General features: G+C 41.3%; 1 protein-coding gene across 1 annotated transcript; it reads left to right on the top strand.

Annotated features, from left to right (window-relative positions):
- Positions 1 to 5,184: 5,184 nt before the first annotated feature.
- On the top strand, positions 5,185 to 18,632 carry si:dkeyp-113d7.1 (uncharacterized protein LOC407709 homolog). The gene is made up of 3 exons (XM_044330670.1): positions 5,185 to 5,346; positions 13,899 to 14,646; positions 16,180 to 18,632. The coding sequence occupies exons 2-3, from the start codon at positions 14,179 to 14,181 to the stop codon at positions 17,320 to 17,322; spliced, it is 1,611 nt and encodes a 536-aa protein (XP_044186605.1). The 5' UTR covers positions 5,185 to 5,346; positions 13,899 to 14,178; the 3' UTR covers positions 17,323 to 18,632.
- The last annotated feature ends 973 nt before the right edge of the window (positions 18,633 to 19,605 follow it).

Raw genomic sequence — 19,605 nt, 5'->3', positions numbered from 1 at the left:
CATGAAACTGTAGATGTTCAAATTTCAATTTTTTTCCGCAACATTATAAGGATTTCTCTTCAATTTTTGGCTTAAAAGTTGAAATTGAAAGTATTCCAAGTAATAAAAATCAGCGTTGATGCTTCAGTAGCTGATTTTTTTTTGTTTTTGGACCCATCATTTATTCTCTTGTGCATAAAGGTTTGCAAAGATTTATGTTAAACAGTTTTTTGATCACTACTACTGTCATCAATGTCAAGAATGAACTTTCATAATTTTCATAATTGTTTTTCTTTTCTTGGCAGAAGTGGACTTCCATACTGATCTGAAAGCAGCTGACGGCTGATCATTCAGATTATTTAAAAATTAGAAAAATAATTTTTTGACATTAGAAAGTTAATTTCTAAATTCTGTTCTTTTCTTTTTTTAAATTTTAAATCAAACGCTCCAACAATCAGCTGATTTCAGGTGTTTTTCTTCTGCTGTCTGATGCTCCAGCTTCTATATATATTTTTTTGTCTTTTTTTTAATTTTTAAATATAAAACGCACAAAAATGTCTGCAAACATTCACCTCCACTACTGCAGTTATGTGGTTTTGACAGGACAGCAGCTGCTTCACTGCACTGTGTACAGATTAGAGAGAGAACGCTCAGAGCCGCTGTCAGAGGGAAAAAACCTCGTATCTCCGCATCTTCTACTGCTGATTGAAGTGAACGCTGCGTTTAAACGTGTTGACGTGTTTTTAAGAAAGCCGAATATTAGATACCGCGGTGATTATGAGGTTTCCCCCCCCTGACAGCAGCAGCAGCATCATGTTAACCAATCACTGTTCCTCCTGTCCTTGTTTACAAAGCCATAAGAGAGAGAAATGCATTTGGTTGGAAATAAACAAAAGGGAAGGAAAGTTTATATAAAAACCATGATGTCAGAAAACCTCCAAAATCTTTTATTTATTGTACATAAGGATGCTTTACTGTTGCTGCTCTAGAAAGACATTTAGTTTTGTTTAAAATATAAATCAATTCTAATCCTCTTCTGAAATTATTCTGTATTTTTTAAAAAGCAATTCTTTAGTAATGAAAAAGCTGATAAGAATATCGATAAAATATTACACAATACTCATCCCTAATTGCACAACACAGGGACCTAATGAATGAATAAATAAATAATATCAATTTATGACTTTTGTATTACATAACTACAAGATATTTTCTGTAAATTATGAGATATTGAGTCAATAATTATGTGGTAAAGAGGGAAAAAAATTTAGATTTTTCAGACTTTCTCAGAATTATGACTCAGTGTCTCATATTGTCTCATTAATATGAGATCTCCATCTCATAATTGTGAGAAATGTTATGATGTCTTTTCTCATAATTATGAGATTGTCATATAAGTTATAATTATGGGGAAAAAATGAAATTCACTTAATCAAGAATTATGTCATAATTACAAAAACAAGATTTCATAATTTTGAGTAAACTATCAATAAGTATCAATACCGATGATCATGAAACAAATCTGCACTTCATCACGACCTTACAACTTGTCAAATTATTTTTTATTACTTTAACAATAATTTCCACCAGATGCATTTCTCTCCAAATGTTATTTAATTAATTAAAGGAGGACGTTCAAGAAATCAGTTAATATTTTATTGTGTCAAACGTCATATCATTTGTAGCACTGAGGCGCATTCAAGTGTACATATCACATCTTGATTCCTGTTTATTCTTATTTTATTTGATGGCAGTTTTCTGAAAAGTGGTTGCGTGGTTCCCATGTGGAGAGAATTTTAGTCCAGTTCAGTCTCTTTGTCTAAACAGGAGGCTGTGAAGGAGTGAAAAAGAGTAAAAGAAGGGAATCAAATCTGCAGTAAAAAAAAAGCCAAGAGAGTCACTGGGAGCCTGGAGGGACCTTAGCGTTAAAAAAAAAAAAAATCCTAAAGCGTTCATTAAAGAAACCCTTTATGGTCAGTTTGTAGAAGTACAGCTGGAGCTTCTTAAACTTCATGCAGGAGTTCCTCAGGGAACGATCTGAGGTCCTCATAATGTTTGATGCAAAAGTGAGAATGAGGGGATGAAAGGGATGTTTAAGTGTTTTTTAAGTTTTATTATTTTAAATTGTTTTACTTTAAAGCAGACTGTTTGTAATGACATAGCGAAACGTGATCGATGTTAAAATCTAGAAGGGTTTTTTTTTTTTTTAAATTTTATTTTGAAAAGCTATTTCTACTCCTTCTATAATCCTGATGAACTGACTTGCTTGTGTTTGTCAAAGGAGGTTCATCTCAGTGTTTTTTGGATTTAATGCAATACTTTTGATAAAAAAAAAAAAAAAAAATGTGCCCAGTTTTGTAAATCAGCACTCTACAAACCAAATCAGAGTTTCCCATTTAATAATAAAATTTACAAAAGTGCTGGAGTTCAGTGACTGAGAGGGTTGGGACAGATCGACCTCAGCCAGGAAATGGAAAGATTTTTTTTTTCCTGACGACATGTGAGTTGTCCGTCAGTCAATGTGAATTAACTCAAAACTGATATGACCTTTGACCTTTTTTGTGACCAATGTCAGTTTTGAGTGAATTATTGCCAACTTTTCGCCAGTGAAGTCGACTTTTTCACTGATGTGTTTGGCTGTATTACCTTGTGCCCCGTGTTGATCACAGCAGCACCGTCTGAATGTCATTTTACGCCAAGTTACAACTGTCTGCCATGATGATGTGATGATGAAGGCGATGGTGATGGTGTTTTTTTTGTTTTTTTTGTTTGTTTTTATTTTATTACCTGTTTTAGTCAATGAGAGCGGGTACTTTTTAGTGTTAAAATTCAAAACAAAACCAATAAATGTTCACAATTACCCATCTGGGCCTGTCGAGTCTTTTTTACCGTCTGCAGATGGAACAAACTGTTAAAGGAACATTTAGACATTTTGGAAAACCGTCTGGTTTTTTCATGTTTTTCATGCTCATGTTCATATCTAATAGTAACAAGCTTTCATGAAAAAAAAAAGTGTTTGAAAGCATCCAAAGAAACTTCTCAAAGCACTTCTGCAGCGTTCCCCTTTGTCCATCTGTTGGATCAATTTTTCAATTGTGTCTTAAAACGACAGTCACTGAAACCTGTTTTTCTTGCTGTAATCATTCCTCCTGTTCATACTGACCATTAGAAGATCCCTTCATAATGACCTTACAATGGAAGTGATGGAGGACAAAATCCACAGTCCTCCTTCTGTGCAAAAAAATGTATTTAAAAGTTTATCTGAAGCTAATATGAAGCTTCAGTGTCCAAATGAGTCAAATCAAGTAGATATCTTTCAACGTTACAGTCTTTTTAGTGCCAAAGTTCCTCTTTTTGTTACTATACTTCCACCTGCAGCTCAACAGGGAAACACTGTCCGAGGAAACACAAAGAGGGAATTTGCATAATGTTAGCATGCTAACATTTGCTAATTAGCTCCATGGATGTATTATAAGAGCTGGATCCTGGACCAAAATGGCGCCCATTCAGTCTAATAAAAATTGCTCAGCTGGCACAGATGGCAAAAAAGTTTCTAGCTTCCGCGTTGTGAATATACGCAGTAGTGTTTCCTCCGCTGGCACCCTTAATACCTTATTTTATTAAAGTGCAACTTCTCCCCCAGGTTTGAGCCCAACTCCACCCACTGCATGATAATAATAATAATAATAATAATAATAATAATAATAATAATGAGAGGAAGACAAACAGTGTGACGACATTTAAACAAGCCAGAACTCATTTTCAATAAACTTGTCTGTGTTTCACTTAGTTTATTTTTTTAGCTTCAGCAGCACTGACCTGCTGGAGGAACAGAACTACAGGATGAAATGCAGAGAGGATTCCCACAGACAGTCACAGACGGAGAGATTTCCTCCAGCAGGTCGGCGCTGCCGTTAGCTGCTGAAGCTAAAACTGTTTGGATCAGTATATATTTGAAAATGAGTGCAGGCGTTTTCATAGACTCACACTTCAGGCTGAGGCCGTTAACATTCTACCATCACATTTTATGACGTAGACAACTTCCAAACGGTCGACTCTACGTCAGCATCGGCCTTTTCAACACACAAATATGTCATTTCTGACGCTAAGGGTCTCTCAATCATAACGATCCCAGTAAGGATTCCTTCAGTGTTCATCATTGAGGATGTTTTTACTAGGAGCTGAATTATCTGCAGAGAAACCGGTAAAAACACTGAATAAAGCAGTTTCACGTTAAAAATCAGTGTTCATCCGGACAGCCGGGAGGGGCTGTTACCTGTTCTGATGCTAACGTTTGCTCAGCTTGTTTCTCTGATGACTTAAGATCCGGACGTCCGATGACTAAAATCCTTCATCTGGTTGAAAGATATAGCTAAAAACGACCAATATCTAAAAAGTTTATCATAAAAATGTGCTTAAAATTGGATAAAATGTCAATTTATGACAGTTTCTGACGGACAACTAACGCATTCACAAAGGGGATATGACGCCATTGACAGGTGACCAAATGAAATGGACCATTACCTTGATTAAAATGACAGATTTCTCTGGGTTTGAACATTGTTGGAAACATTTGGAAAATATAACATAGGTAGTCAATTTTAGACGTTTTAATGCAGAAAAGGTACATATCACAGCTTTCAGGGCTGATTTTAAACAGCAGATGGCAGGTTGAGCCATTTTCAATCCATGAAATACTGATTTTTCCATCAGTTTGGTGTCAGTATCAATATTAACAGCAGCATTGATGTGTTTCATCGCAGTACAGTCATATCATTTAGTTTACAGCTCAAAACACGTTTAAATCTGCAGTACCTCTTTAATATCATTGTTTTTTTATTGACGGCGTGACGTCAGTGAATTGCCACTTGACCGCGTTGACCCGGCGCAGCAGGGCGCGTGCTGCTCGCTCGTTCATTCATTCATTCATCCATTCATCATACTACAGCGGGCGCGTGGAGCCAAAACACAAAACAAGAACGAGGTGATGATGATGATGATGATGATGATGATGCTGTAACAATGTGGCGAGCGCGTGCCCGCTTGAATCGGTACCGCGCGCGACACTGAAAGCTGTACCACCTACTACCGTTGCCGTAGTTACCGTGCACGAGCGGCCAGCGGGCAGGAGGGAGGGAAGGAAGGAGGGAATACGGAGAGGGGAGAGGATCGAGAGAGAAGGGAGGAAGGAGGGAGGGAGGGAAGGACGGTAAGGAGGAGGGGAGGAAGCAGGGAGCGGATCAGGCAGCGGTAGAGGGGAGGAGAGGCGGAGAGGCGGCGGGTTGTTCTGCCGAGGAGGACGTGGCGGGTCCGGCGGAGTTAGCTACAAGTGACGGGCAGCGGAGCCATGAACCGGACCACCCGCAGGTAACGTACCGCTCTCCCGCCGCTGTTACCCGCCTGCTCGGCTGTGTGTGCCGCTGTTCTCCGCTCAGTTTCCTGCTTTCTGTGCACTGCCTCTCTGACAGACACCGTGTCGCCGTCGGCCGCACAGATTTCATAATTTGACACAGTTTAGGTCTTTTGTTTCGCAGCTGTCAGCCGCTCCCCGCTGCGCGCAGTCAGCCTGCTAAATGCAGAAAAAGTGCAGCAGACAGCGGGGGAGGCGAGCCGACCGCTGCCGTCCTCTCCTCCCCGCTCCACTCTCACTTTCTCCCCCATGCTAACATCGGCTAGCCCCGCTAGTTAGCTTAGCGGGCTGTTAGTGTGATAAACAAGATGGCCACTGGCTAGCTCTGCTAGCTAGCTAGACATGGCACCTTGCCCTGTCTTTGTATGCCCGAAAAGCGGCTTTAAATGCATTTCTCTCCTCTGTCATGTAGAGTTTTCACTTCGGCCGCGAGAATCTCCGAAACTTAAAGTTCCTGCGCACAAACCGGAGCATGTATTGACACCGAGGCATCCTCTGAAGGGAAATCAGCGCCAGATTCTTGCAGGCAGTTTGTGCAGAGGTTGCGTGGCGAGTTGAAAAGGCTACCTGAGTGTTTGAGGAGACAGGTAACCACAGCTGGAGAGACTTTTCACTCACAGAGCTGCAGTCTGAGCCGAGCGGGCAGAGAGGAGGCTGGAGCTGGCAGATCCGGATCAACTCCAGCCGCTGTTGGGTTTTTGTAAAAGTGCAGACTTGTCGTACTTTGACGTTAACGGCTGCCAGAGCTGATACCAGCCGGCCTGCCTCCGAACTTTTCTGCTTGTGTGTGCGGGGAGGCCGCTGCAGCTCCCAACCAGAGCAGGAGTAGTACTAGTCAGAAAGAAGTACTCAGGTCCTTTACTAGAGTAAAAGTATCGACACAACAATGTAAAAGTACTTCATTACAAGTAAAACTCCTGCATGTAAAATCCTACTACAGTAAAAGTATTATGAGCTTGATGTAGTTAAAGTATTGCAGTAAAAGTACATAAGTATTATGAGCTTGATGTAGTTAAAGTATTGCAGTAAAAGTACATAAGTATTATGAGCTTGATGTAGTTAAAGTATTGCAGTAAAAGTACATAAGTATTATGAGCTTGATGTAGTTCAAGTATTGCAGTAAAAGTAGTGGTTTGGTCCCTCTGACTGATATATTATTATATATGACATCATTAGATTATTAATAGTGAAGCATCAGTGTTAGAGCAGCATGTTACTGTTGTAGCTGCTGGAGGTGGAGCTAGTTTACACTACTTTATATACAGTTAGCTAGTTTAGTCCAGTGGTTCCCAACCTAGGGGTCGGGCCCCTCCAAAGGGTCAGCAGATAAATCTGAGGGGTGGTGAGATGATTAATGGGAGAGGAAAGAAGAAAAAACAAAGTTCTGATACACAAATCTGTTTTCAGTTTTCCGACTTTTTCTCTAATCTTTGATTTTTGCTGAAATATTGGATCATTTGAACATTTATTGAAATGAAAGCATGTGAGAAGTTTAGAGGGAAAAATCACTATTTGGTGGAGCTGTTAACAACTCATAGACATGTGAAATGTGACCCCGACTACACACTGCTTTTTGTAAGACGTCAAAAGCCAAAAAGGTTGGAAACCACTGGTTTCATCTTTAACAATGTGTTGTATTTTAAAAGCTTGTTATATTATCCATTGTGTCAAATCTTCATCTGAAAAGTAACTAAAGCTGTCAAATAAATGTAGTGGAGTAGAAAGTACAATATTTCCCTCTGAAATGTAGAAAGTAGCATCACATGGAAATACTCAAGTAAAGTACAAGTACCTCTAAACTGTACTTTAACGCAGTACTTGAGTAAATGTACTATTTGGTGGAGCTGTTAACAACTCATAGACATGTGAAACGTGACCCCGACTACTAGAGGTCAACTGATAGTGGTTTTTAAAGGCTGATATAACAACCATAGTTAAGAGCAGGAAAAAGCCAAAAGCCATTTAACTGGCTCCCCCTCCCCCCCCATGAGAAAATGGAAATGAAGCATCTTTGACTTTATTAGAAACTGAATAACTGTCAAACTGAACATCTAAGTCAAAATAATAAATACCTAAAACCTGCTCATCCTCCCAAAGTCAAGGCGAAGCCACTAACCATGTTAGGATTATATCTTCATGTCATCCGTACTCGTTAGCCCGCTTCTTTATCAATACTCTCACTACTTCTTTTTCATTACTAAAGAATTGTTGTTTTTTTTAGTTATAATATTTTTTTAAAAAAGAATAAATAGTGAACAGGATTAGAATTGATTTATGTTTTAAATACTGTTAAACTCAACAATATCTCACGGGAAACAAATCTAACATGTCAGTAAAATAAATAATATTTCTGACATCAAAATAGTGAAGTTTAGAAAGAATGAAGACATCAGTCAGTATCAGTCCTTCCTCCTCCTCCTCCTCCTCCTCCTCCTGCTGCTGTGATTCACTGCTGGCAGAGAGGAGGAGCTGCTTTGTCTCAGCCAGCAGCAAGTTTACAAGAATTTGCCAAATTTTAAGATTAGTGGCAAAGATAAACAGTTAGACTACATGCAGACAACTTTCATTTTAGCGTGTTGGTAACACTTCACTATTAGTTTAACCAGTGTGATGCGGTTGTGTACAACATACCGACGGTGGATGAGAGACTGTGGACAAAGCAGATGAAAACGTTCATTCAACTTAGGCACTTTGAAGAAACTCTCAGGTGCTGCGTCTGAGCCGTATAATGGCAGGAAAACCCCGATTACCTCGACTTTGTGTATACAGTCTCCGTGCAAAACTGTGATGTACGTCCCCGAGTGACTGGAGGCTGCCCAGCCATCGGCCACCATCAGAGCCAAGTCCCACCAGTTCCCATAATTTATCAAATGTCCTGCTGGAACAGATTAATCAACCAAACCAATGAATCGGTCAGGGAGTAGTTAGGGATGCAGGATGTTATCAGCACGTCATCGGTATCAGGACGATAAAAGCTCCAAAATAAAATATCGGCATCATATTTGCTGCATATCGCAAATTCTGCCGATTATGAGAGGCCGATATGTCGCCTTCCCCTCCGCCGCCTGACTGCTTCCCTTGACGGACTGTTTGACCCTGACAGTCCTGGTGCTTCCTCTGCAGGCTGCACTTCACTCCGCTGCCCATCAGACCAGCTTGGATCCAGTTGGTTCCAAACGGAAAGCCGGGGCTAAAATTAGCTGGGAGGCTAGCTGGTAGCTAGCTTCCCTTCGGTCATGCTGCAGCTGATGCTCCGCTAGCCTCTCAGCTAACGTTAGCCTCGGCGCTCCACGTGGATCCAACCGGAGCACTGAGCCCCGGTTCGTTATTCAGGTTAAAGTGGGAAGAAGCAGCTGAGTGAAGTGCAGCCTGTGGAGGAAACACCGGGACCGTCAGGGAGAAACAGTCCGTCGAGGAACTGCTACGTTCAGCTGTGCAGATAGGAAACACTTCAGCTGACTGGATGTACCACTCTGTTTGGGAAAAAAAGATCTTCCTTTTGGTTTATAACAGCGGTTGGCAACCAGCGTATTAGCTGCATTAGCGCCACCTTTTGCTCCAGAGTGTGGACCAGAGATTAAATCCTACACATTAATCCTGTCTGTCTAATAAACTCAGTGAAAACTCTACTGCTGCTCCCACTTGGCAGGTTCATTAAAGTTTTAATGCTGAACTCCAGTCTTCCTCAGTTCTTCCTTCATATATTGTCTTTCTTGATCTTACATCTATGCTTGCACGCATAATGGCCTCCTCAGCCAGCTAGAAAAAAATATGAGCATATATCGGTATCGGCAATCAGCCACAATGAGTTGGAAATATCGGATATCGGCAAAAAATCCAATATCGTGCATCCCTAGTAGTACTTGTTGTTTTTGCAATGCTCATTTAAAACTGACATGGACTTATAAGAAACCAAAATACAGTTTAAGTAGTGACACCACATTTAAAGGACCAGTGTGTAGGATTTAGTGGCAGCTAGCGGTGAGGTTGCAGCCAACTGAATACCTCCAAGTGTGTAGGAGAACCTACGGTGGCCACAAAACTTGTGAAAAATCTGAAAAGCCCTCTCTAAGAGCCAGTGTATGGTTTGTCCGATCTGGGCTACTGTAGAAACATGGCGGGCACCGTGGAAAAGGATCCGCTCCCTCCGTAGCTTTAAAGGGCTCATTTTAAGTGACAAAATCACAATGATTCTTATTATCAGGTGATTATACACTAATTAAAACATACTTGTGAATATTATGTTCCATTTCTGCCAAGTCCATTCTGCTAGATGCCGATAAATTCTACACAGAGAAAATCTTCTAAAACCAAACCTGTTAAACATACTTTATAATCATCCAATCAGAAGAAGTATGGGTGGACATTTTACTAAAAATATAGATGTTAAATGAACAATAATATATGTAATTTGTCCTCAATTTTAACCTAAATCACTAACAAAAAGCTTCTTTTCTCCTCAGGGAGATTATTGAACTGACTGAGCTGATGTTAATGTACATGATGCTCACAGGATCTTTTTATTTGTGGTTAAATTCTGCGTTACATAACGTTACAGCTGTTTCCTATCAGATAATTTGCTTGTCATTTTGGTTTTGTACCAAAGATCAACATCTTTCCTTAAATACACAAGCAGTTAACGAGCACTGAGAATGACAAACATGTTTTGAAAAAACTACAAATACATGAATCATACAAATATAAAGATTTCACCTCTCTGTAGTCATGCAAAATGTCCTAATTAAAGATATTTAATCTGATTATCTGATGTGTCCACAATCCTGTTTTAAAGCCAAATCATCTCATATATTTCTGTTTTGAACTGGGACTCAGATTCTGCTTTTCTGACCTGATCACGTACATTGTTCCTTAATCTGACGCTTCATTTATGCGTGAAGTCTTTCCTAAGTTGTTAGTAACTACTAACACATTCATAAAAAATCCCCTTCTCACCCCCCTCCCTCCCATGGGGGGGGGGGGGGGGTGGTGTGTCTCTACCAGAGGCCTGCTGGGAGTTTGTATCTTAGCTGTTCCTAGGACTGCGTTCTGCTGGACAGAGACCTCAGATGTTGTACCTGGAATCTACTGGAGCCACTCTCCCAGTATGTGGGTCACAGCCCCCAGTGCTCCCATTACCACTAAAACCACTGTTGCCTTCACTCCCCACATCTTTTCTAGCTCCTCTTTTATACACACACACACACACACACACACATATATATATATATATTAGTATAGTGATTTACTAAATCAGGCACCATTAAAACCATTAAAAGAAATGTCTTATCTAGTAAACTCTTTAGTAATGAACTGATCCGTCACTGATAAAAGAGTTAAAAGTTGTTAAATGTCGTCTGAAGACAAACATCCAAACATGAACTCAGAACATAAATTACAGGCTGGAACTGGAGAAATGATGATTTTAAATCAGAACTAGGGACGTCAGTTTCGGTTCATTTTGCTTTTTACAGACCGACGGCCGTTAACTGGTAACTAACCGCTTCATTTTTAAGAAAAGTTGTGATGTAGCTTTCGTTTGTCAGAGCTAATGTTAGCTTGACTTTGAACTCGTCAACTTCTCCTCAACATCTTTTTCAATGCGTTTAGTCACAGTAGCTCTTGATGGCACACAAACATAAATAATAATTGAATGTAACACGACCCCCCTTTCCCAACAGCTGTTTTTGGAAAAATTACGTAACTTTTTGAATATAACTTATATTGTAGTATAGGTACATACTCATACACTTTCCTACCAGGCTCTTGGAAGCAGCAGTTAGCATTTATAAGATGCCTGGTTGTCTTTTTGAGCTCCTTATCATCTGTCACAGTGGTATTTGGCAGCTTGACATATTCTGTTTCTGCAGTAGAGCTGTCGGAAGACGCTTTGGACTCATTTTCACTCATCATTCATTTATTTTTCTGTAGCAGAAAACACATCACACGATCCTTCAGAAACTCCTGCAGGTTAAACACTAACGAAACACTTTTAGTGCTGACTGACTCTAATACACTCACTATACGCTATCCTAGCAACATTAATGCTACAAACAACCCATAAAGCAACACTCGGTGTAGAAGTCGGTCTTACACTGCTTCTTTATCCATTCAAAAAGAAGATCTGATGTTATGAATGTGTAATTGTTTAGCCGTTAGCGTTAACCTATAGACATGCGTAATCAGTCAAAAATATTCCTGGCAGTGAACCAATTAACAGTTAACTGACATCACCTTTGACAGTTTTTGATATTCAATGACATAAACACATTTAGTCGGTGCCAAAAATGTTGTGAGGTTTAAAAGTGTTGACTGAGGTAAACTCCTCTCAGCAGCACAAAGTATGAGCATAAAGTTGAATCAACACTTTTCTAAAACTCAACAGTATAACCTTGGTGAAGAGAGCTGTTGGATTTAGAACTGCAACAAACAATTATTTTCACTGGTGAAAAAATGTCTTGTTTTGTCCACAACCCAAAGATATTTAGTTTACTGTTATAGAGGACTGAAGAAACCAGAAAATATTCACATTTAAGAAGCTGGAATCAGAGAATTTTGACGTTTTCGTCTTAAAAAATGACTCAAAACGATTAATTGGTCATCAAAATAGGTGATGATTAATAGTTGACACCTAATCAATGAGTCATTGCAGCTCTAGTTGGATTAGACTGTGTTACTTTGAGCTAATACTGAATGTATATTAGTAATCTTTAAATCTGATGTGTTGACCAGAATCTCTACTGTTAAGTATTTTCACAGCAAACAACAGACTACACTGACATTTTATTCAGTATGTTTACATTCACACAGTGAACCAAGTAACACAGCTGTGTGTCCGTTACCTTGTAATAACACAGTTATTATAAATCTGTTGTCATGCAGGCGTAGTGTCACGTTTCCATAAGCTTAGTTACTCAATCTACTGTCACGTATGACAAAGACAATTATGTTTGAGAAGCTGCGTCCATGCAAAATGTAATTAAAGATATTTAATCAGATCTTCTGACATGTTCACAATCCCGTTTCAAAGCCAAATCATCTCACATTTATGTTTTGAATTCCCAAAAATCAGGACACAGGAATCTCAGACGTCTTCAAACCCAGATCCTGCATCTCTGAACTGATAGTTCCTCAATTAATCATTTTGTCTATAAATGTCAGAAAATAGTGAAAATTGCTGGTTATAATTTCTTAGAACTCAAGGTGACGTCTGATCAACAATCCACAGATACTTTAGATTTACATTTAGTGTCACGTATTACAGAAAAATTCAGATTCTCAGCTTTGAGAAGCTGAAGTTAAGGCTGTGCCGTATGCCGATAACAATACACATCACAATATGTCACTTTCTGTGAAGTAATTATTAATTCATGAATAATAATACCACATGTAAGGTGCTCCACTGTACTTTGTGACAAATAAATAACTGAATGAATGAATCATGTTGCAATTGTTTTGTCGTTTTATGTAAAGCACGTTGTGTTTCATCTCAACATTAATTTAACGTTACATCCTTCCCGGGACGACGGAGATCCACTCTGCATGGTGGGTTAAAAACTCATTTGAAGAGTTGTGTCTCTGAGATCGTGTGAAGAACATAGACTCACTTATCAGAGTTACCTTAGTGCATCAGCTGTGGACAGATATGTGCAGAGTGTTCATGATATCAACCATCATCATCATCATCTCTGCCAACAACCGTGGGTGCTTCTCATTAAGCTAACTTATGGATCCGTCAAATGCACCTGGAGGAGTCCAGAGCGAGGAAGCGCAGGTGTATCCTTTACCGAAGACGGCAACGCCCCTTTGATCCAGTGTGTTTATTGATTGGTCAGCTGATTTAATGTAGTTTTATTAATAGACATGATTGTAATACAGCACATCAGGAAAACTACCGTCACCAACAGCAGCTTTTCATATTTATTCATAAAGTAAAAATACTGAATCATGAATCCGTCTTCTTTTCTGTTTCACGCATACGTCTCGGCTCCTTCAGGAAAACATGACGTCACCCAGCTGCGTCTCCTATAAAATCACCCCGAGCCTGAAAAGGACGTCAGACTGTCAAAAACGAAATAAGCAACGTCTTACATGAAATATTCTGCAGGCTGCAGCTGTTTTTATTGCTCCTTTTGTTGAAATAACAAGAGAGCATAATATGAAACGATAGAACAACGTCTATGGTTTAATATTATTCCACAGTCTCTGCTGCAACCAGCAAATATTTAGCATTTTTCCAAAAAATTACTAAAACGATTATTTGATTATCAATACACAGTAGTTGCTGATTTATCTTCTTTTGATTGATTTATGGACTAATGTTTTCACTTTCCTGCTGTCTCTGCTGAACAAACATGCAACGTGAGAATATTTCTGCCTTTTCATTGTTTTTTAAAAACTACATTTTTGCCTGAAAAATGACTGAATTGATTAATTGATTATCAAAATAGTTAGTGATTAATTTTTTTTGTCGCTGCTCAGTCTGTTTGTGATGTCACCCGTCTCTCTGCAGGCTGGTCCCAGTCAGGTGTAGGTGGTGACGTCAGCAGAACGTGTCGTCATTGGATCCCCAGAGGAGACACTCAGGGACACGCCCCCTACCAGCTGGCTCCTCCTCTCTCAGGACAGGTAGATTTTCAACCTCGGCAGCGGAGGGGGGAGCGGGAGGAAGGACAGCAGGAGGAGGAGGAGGAGGAGGAGGAGGAAGAGGAGGAAGGTGGAGTTGATAACCTCAGCAATACTTCAGGTGTTGAATCAGAGTGAGGTGAGGAGGAGTAGCTCAGCCCCTCACCATGACAGACTTAGAGACTGAGTGTTTGAGTCTCGGGTTGCCCCCCGAGTGCACCCCTGCCCCCCCGCCGCTGGACACCTCCCTGCAGGTGGACTGCGGCCCAGGGCCCGCCGCCTCGGCCCCGGCACTGGCTCTCCTATCCTCTGACTGCCCCACGCCGACGCTCAGCTCGCTAGCGGCGGAGATCGCCGAGCCGCTGGTGATGCTGCCGTGTGTGAAGAGCGAACCGGAGGACGGGGACCTGGAGCCCATCCGGACCGTCGACCTGTCGGAGATCCAGCCGCTGTCCACCGCTGAGCTGGGCCAGGACCAGATCAAGATGGAGATCAGCGGCCTGGACTACATAAAGTCTGAGCATCACGGTCACCACGGCAACCACCACCTGGGCCCGTTCCACCATACCGATGTCACAGAGCTGGACTACAAGTCGCACTACGAGCCCAGCTCAGTGTTTGACTATATCTCCCAGGTAAAACCAGACCGCTCACACCTGTTCACACCTGTTCACACCTGTTCACACCTGTTCTTGTTCACCTGTCCTGTTTCTTTGTCTGACAGTAAATTGAAAATCTTGAGATTTTGGAATTTTGCTCACCGCAAGCTCTGAGAAACTGTGAATGCCTTTTTGTCCCCCCAAAAGCTTTAAGCATATTATAGACTAATCATTGCAGCCCCAGAATAAAAATAATGAATGTTCATTAATGTCAGAGAGCTGCGGAGGTGTGTTGGGTTGGTTCAGAGTGGATCCTCGATCTCTGCAGCACGCCTCTAGTTTTAATCAACTGAACTGATGTTTGTTTTTGATGCTCATCAGTTATCAGTCATCGTGTGTCGAGCTGAACCAACTGTCAACCTCAATAATATCACAACCCGCCCCAAAACAACTCTCACACACTCAGTTCAATAAAAAGTAGGAAACTCGCCCAATCCGATGACGTTGAACGCTGTTGTCCTCTTTTGAATAAAGTTTATTGGAATTGTCACTGGACACCTACCGGGTTTCGATGCTTATGTTCAGTGTGCAGTAGTGTGAGTTAAGACAACGTACGAGATGAGTCTGTCAGGGGGGTGATGGAGGGTGTCAGTGTGAAAATAACAGTTAGTTGCAGCTCTAATTGGAACCACTTTTTACTAAAATATGAAAACGGTGTATACCAATATCTGCAAACTCACACATGGCTAGATGTAACAGAGGAAAAATGATTTGTTTTTTTGTGATTTGGCTGGACTCACCCTTTTTAATGATAATCTTTGATGATGTCACTCTCCTCGTCCACCTGTCTGGATGCGTTCTCCTGTAGAGATCCAGTCTGAGCTCAGTGTGTCTCCAGATCTTAAGATCATTAACTGACGGCTGCAAATCCTGTTAAACAGACACCAGCTTACCAGGCTTAGGTGGTGTTATGGTGTTAAGGTATTCCACAGTATCAAGGTTTGATTTTCAGTACTGTCAAAGACAGAGGAGTCTATCCTGTTCCTATTAAATAGTTCTGGTGATTTTCTCTATTTTTCTTCATGTCAACAAATCTCATGTTTGGATCCAAACCAACAATGAACTGATCTACTAACAAGTGTTGTGTGTATCAAAGCCTGATATATCTGATTCCTCCGTTGTTGTCTAAAAACTATTAAAAACCATCAGTGAGGCACAAAGCTGCACTGGGTGACATGTTCCTTCATGATGAAGAGTTTGGGTACTACATTGTAAATGTCTCAAAAGAACTTCAGGACAAAGTCAGAGGTTGTGATCCAGCACAACAAGCTATTGAAGCTGTAAATAGAACCATGTTTCCACACATGCTTTCTAAACTAACTAACGTGACCAAACTCTTAACGATGAAGGAACATGTCAACCAGTGTAGCGGTGTGACTCACTGACGTGTGTTTAATAGTTTTTGGACGACTGATTTGGGTCTTTGTCTCTTGTGTATTTATCTGATTGAGTTGATGAAAGAACCTGGTTGGAGCTTCCTCCCTGACTGCAGCTGTTTGCTTGTTGCAGGTGACGGACACGCTGGAGTACATCAAGTCAGACCACCACGTGGACCTGCAGTGTTACTACACCACGGAGCTGGGCTCCCTGAAGTCTGAGTACCCAGAATGCAACGCCATCTCTGGCCACCTGCAGCACAACGGCCTGGAGTCCATCCACATGGCCGAGCTCCGCACCGAGCTCAACAAGCTGCGGCCCGACGCCCTGCTGATGGACGGCATAGGCAAACTGGACCCTGAGTTTGGAGGCGGGACACTCTACGAGCTGCAGCCAGCCGCGGAGGGGAAGATGTCTGCTGATGTGACGGCGGCCGGGCAGGGAGGCGGGAGTCTGGTCATCACAACCAAAACACAAAACCCAACGGCGAGGAAACCTCGCAACATGCAGGGTGAGAAGCCTTTCTCTTGCACACAGTGTGGGAAGAACTTCAGCACGCTTGGAAACCTCAAAACACACCAACGCATCCACACAGGCGAGCGGCCTTACACCTGCTCACAGTGCGGCAAGAGCTTCGGCCAGGCCGGCAACCTCAAACGGCACCAGCTGATCCACACCGGCCAGAAGCCGTACGTGTGTGCACACTGCCCCAAAGGCTTCACCAAGGCCGATGACCTGCGATCTCACCAGCGGCTGCACACGGGTGAGCGGCCGTTCATCTGCGTCACCTGCGGGAAGAGCTTCGGCCAGTCGAAGGAGCTGAAAGCTCACCAGCTGAGCCACACGGGCGAGCGGCCGTTCTGCTGCCAGCACTGCGGCAAGAGCTTCACCAAGGAGACGAGCTACCACAACCACGTGCAGATCCACACAGGTGAGAAGCCGTTCACCTGCTCGCAGTGTGGCAAGACTTTCAGCAACTCCGGCGTGTTAAAAACCCACGAGAAGATCCATACGGGTGAGCGACCGTTTGGCTGCACGCAGTGCGGCAAGAGCTTCGGCCGCCTCGGCCACCTGAAGGCTCACCAGCAGATCCACACGGGGGAGCGGCCGTACGCCTGCCCCCATTGCGGGAAGACTTTCAGCCAGTCGGGTCACCTTAAAGCACATGAGCAAATCCACAAACGAGAGCGAGCGGACACGGCGAGCACCAGCAGCAACGGCGGCAGCAGCAGCAGCAGCAGCAGCAGCAGCAGCGTGGGCAGTGACAGTAGCTAAAACAGACTCAACACCCTTTAACCTCCTGGAACAACAAAGTATTATTCCTCTTTTCTATAAATACTATATATGAATTTTTTTCCTTATGAATTTTTTCTTACATTTTCATACCTTTTGTGCTCTTTTGCATATATACATATATATATATATATATGTATATATATATGTATGTATATATATATATATATGTGTGTGTATGTATATATATGGGGACTCTGACTGATTTGCTCTTATGCAAGTGTCTGTGTGTGTGTGCATGTCTGTCTGTGTGTGTGTGTGTGTGTGTGTGTGTGTGTGCGTGCGCGCGTGTGTGTCGGGGGGGCTTGTAGATAATTTGTCTGTACTGTCGTGAGTGTCGAGCTGAGTCGCAGTACTTCTCTGATACAGAGCACAAATACTTCAGGACCAAGTTTGAGTATTTCATATTTTTGTAAAGAATCAGACCAGCAGCTCCGGACCGACTGGGGCCCCGTCTCCTGATCGATCCCACAATTTTACAAACGCTCTTAAATTTAAACTCGAGTTTCCCAAAGCAGTGAGTGCACGAGCAGTGTGACGATCACACATTTAACCCTCCATACAGAATGTATTAAAAATACACAAACAAAGTATAAATGTTGTAAACAACACAAAGAAATGTTTATATATAAGAAAGTAAACAATCGATTAAAGTTATAATCCTGAAGATTTCAGTCTGTGGTTACTGTGGCAACAGCAGAATACAACAAGAGCCAAACAAACGTACTTTTGTTGATGTGCTTTTGATCGCAATCAGTGTTTCCTCTGGCTGCTTCACAATAAAAGCCACCTTGTGTTTCTTCACCAGTTGAAGTCTTAATGTGAAGCAGCAGCAGAAGGAAGTGTTGTGTGAGCGTTAGCTTAATACAGCTGTTATACAGATGCAGGAGAGAGAACAGTAAACACTGAGGCTGATATCTACGGGATTCATTTACAAATGGTAACATTTGATTACATGTTGCATTGTTTCCTGATATTTGAATTAGGACTGTGCGATATGACAATATATACTGTGTGACGATAGAAAATTGTCTTTCGTTTCATATTATGCTCTATCTTTTGTTTGTTTGTTGTGTTGCAAATCACACTCTTTACGGCAATATTTTTGTCATTTGGAAGACGTTTTGCAGTCTTTGGCACGGCACGGATGCAGGCGGTAAATTTGTATGAAGGCAACACAAACAAACATGGAGGAGAGTGAATGTGATGCAGAACGGGGTAACCCCAAGACGAAACAAGGAGCTCGTACCTAAAAGAGGGTCTCCTTCTGTTGCAGGGACGTAGTTTAGGTATGAAAAGTCTGACACAGACCAGAAAACTGCCTACGCAAGACAGAAGCAGAAAATGTGCTTTTTCTCAATTGTTTTTGTCTCTAAAATGTCAGAAAGTAGTGAAAAATGTTTGTTACAATTTCCCAGAGTCACAGGAGATGTCTAGAGAGACTCTTCTTTTGTTCATTATCGATTATTTTCTCTACTAGTTTGGTCCATCAAATGTCAGAAAATGGTCAGTGTTTCCCAAAGACGACATCCTCAAATGTCTTGTTTTGTCCACAACCTACTGTCAGGGGGCTAAAGAAACCAGAAAACTCATGACTCATGGTTGTAGCTTTAGTTTAAACCCCCAAATATTCAGTTAAATATCTTGTAAGACAAAGCATTAAATCATCACATTTGAGAAGCTGAAACAGGAAGACGATTTATCTATTATCAAAATAGATTCTGATAAATTTTCTGTTGATCAACTAATCAATTTATCATTGAAACTCTTAATTTTAATCCAGCCCAGGAATGGAGAACTCCACCACTAACAAAGACAACAAAAAGTCCAGCTTCGTAAATGTGAATATTTTCTGGTTTCTTTAGTCTCCATGACAGTAAACTGTATATCTTTGGGTTGTGGACAAAACAAGACATTTGAGGACGTCATCGTGGACTTTGGGAAAAACACTGGTCCACATCTTTTACCATTTTCTGAATGAGAAAATAGATTAATCGATAATGAAAATAATCCTTAGTTGCAACCTTAAATCATCTATAAAACGGCCGTTCAAGCTCACAGTGACGTTTTCAGATGTCTTGTTTAGTCCAAAATCCAAAGATATTCAGTTTACTGTCATGTTGGACACAAAAGCTTCAAATCCTCACATTTGAAAAGCTGCGAGCAACAAATTTTGGGCATTTTTGCTTAATGCAATGGTCAACTAATCAATTAACCAACTAATTGTTGCAGCTCTACCTGCATCAGACATTTGAAGATGACATT

Source organism: Thunnus albacares, chromosome 17 (assembly GCF_914725855.1).
Source record: "Thunnus albacares chromosome 17, fThuAlb1.1, whole genome shotgun sequence".
NCBI classification, from domain to species: Eukaryota; Metazoa; Chordata; class Actinopteri; order Scombriformes; family Scombridae; genus Thunnus; species Thunnus albacares.
Note: the sequence above shows the minus strand (reverse complement) of the source record. Positions and strands in the feature narration are given on the sequence as shown.

Excerpts from the sequence above, each read along its gene's own strand:
- si:dkeyp-113d7.1 (XM_044330670.1), top strand. The coding sequence starts at position 14,179 with ATGACAGACTTAGAGACTGAGTGTTTGAGTCTCGGGTTGCCCCCCGAG. Across the intron at positions 14,647-16,179 it reads TGTTTGACTATATCTCCCAG|GTGACGGACACGCTGGAGTA; the intron begins GTAAAACCAGAC and ends TGCTTGTTGCAG.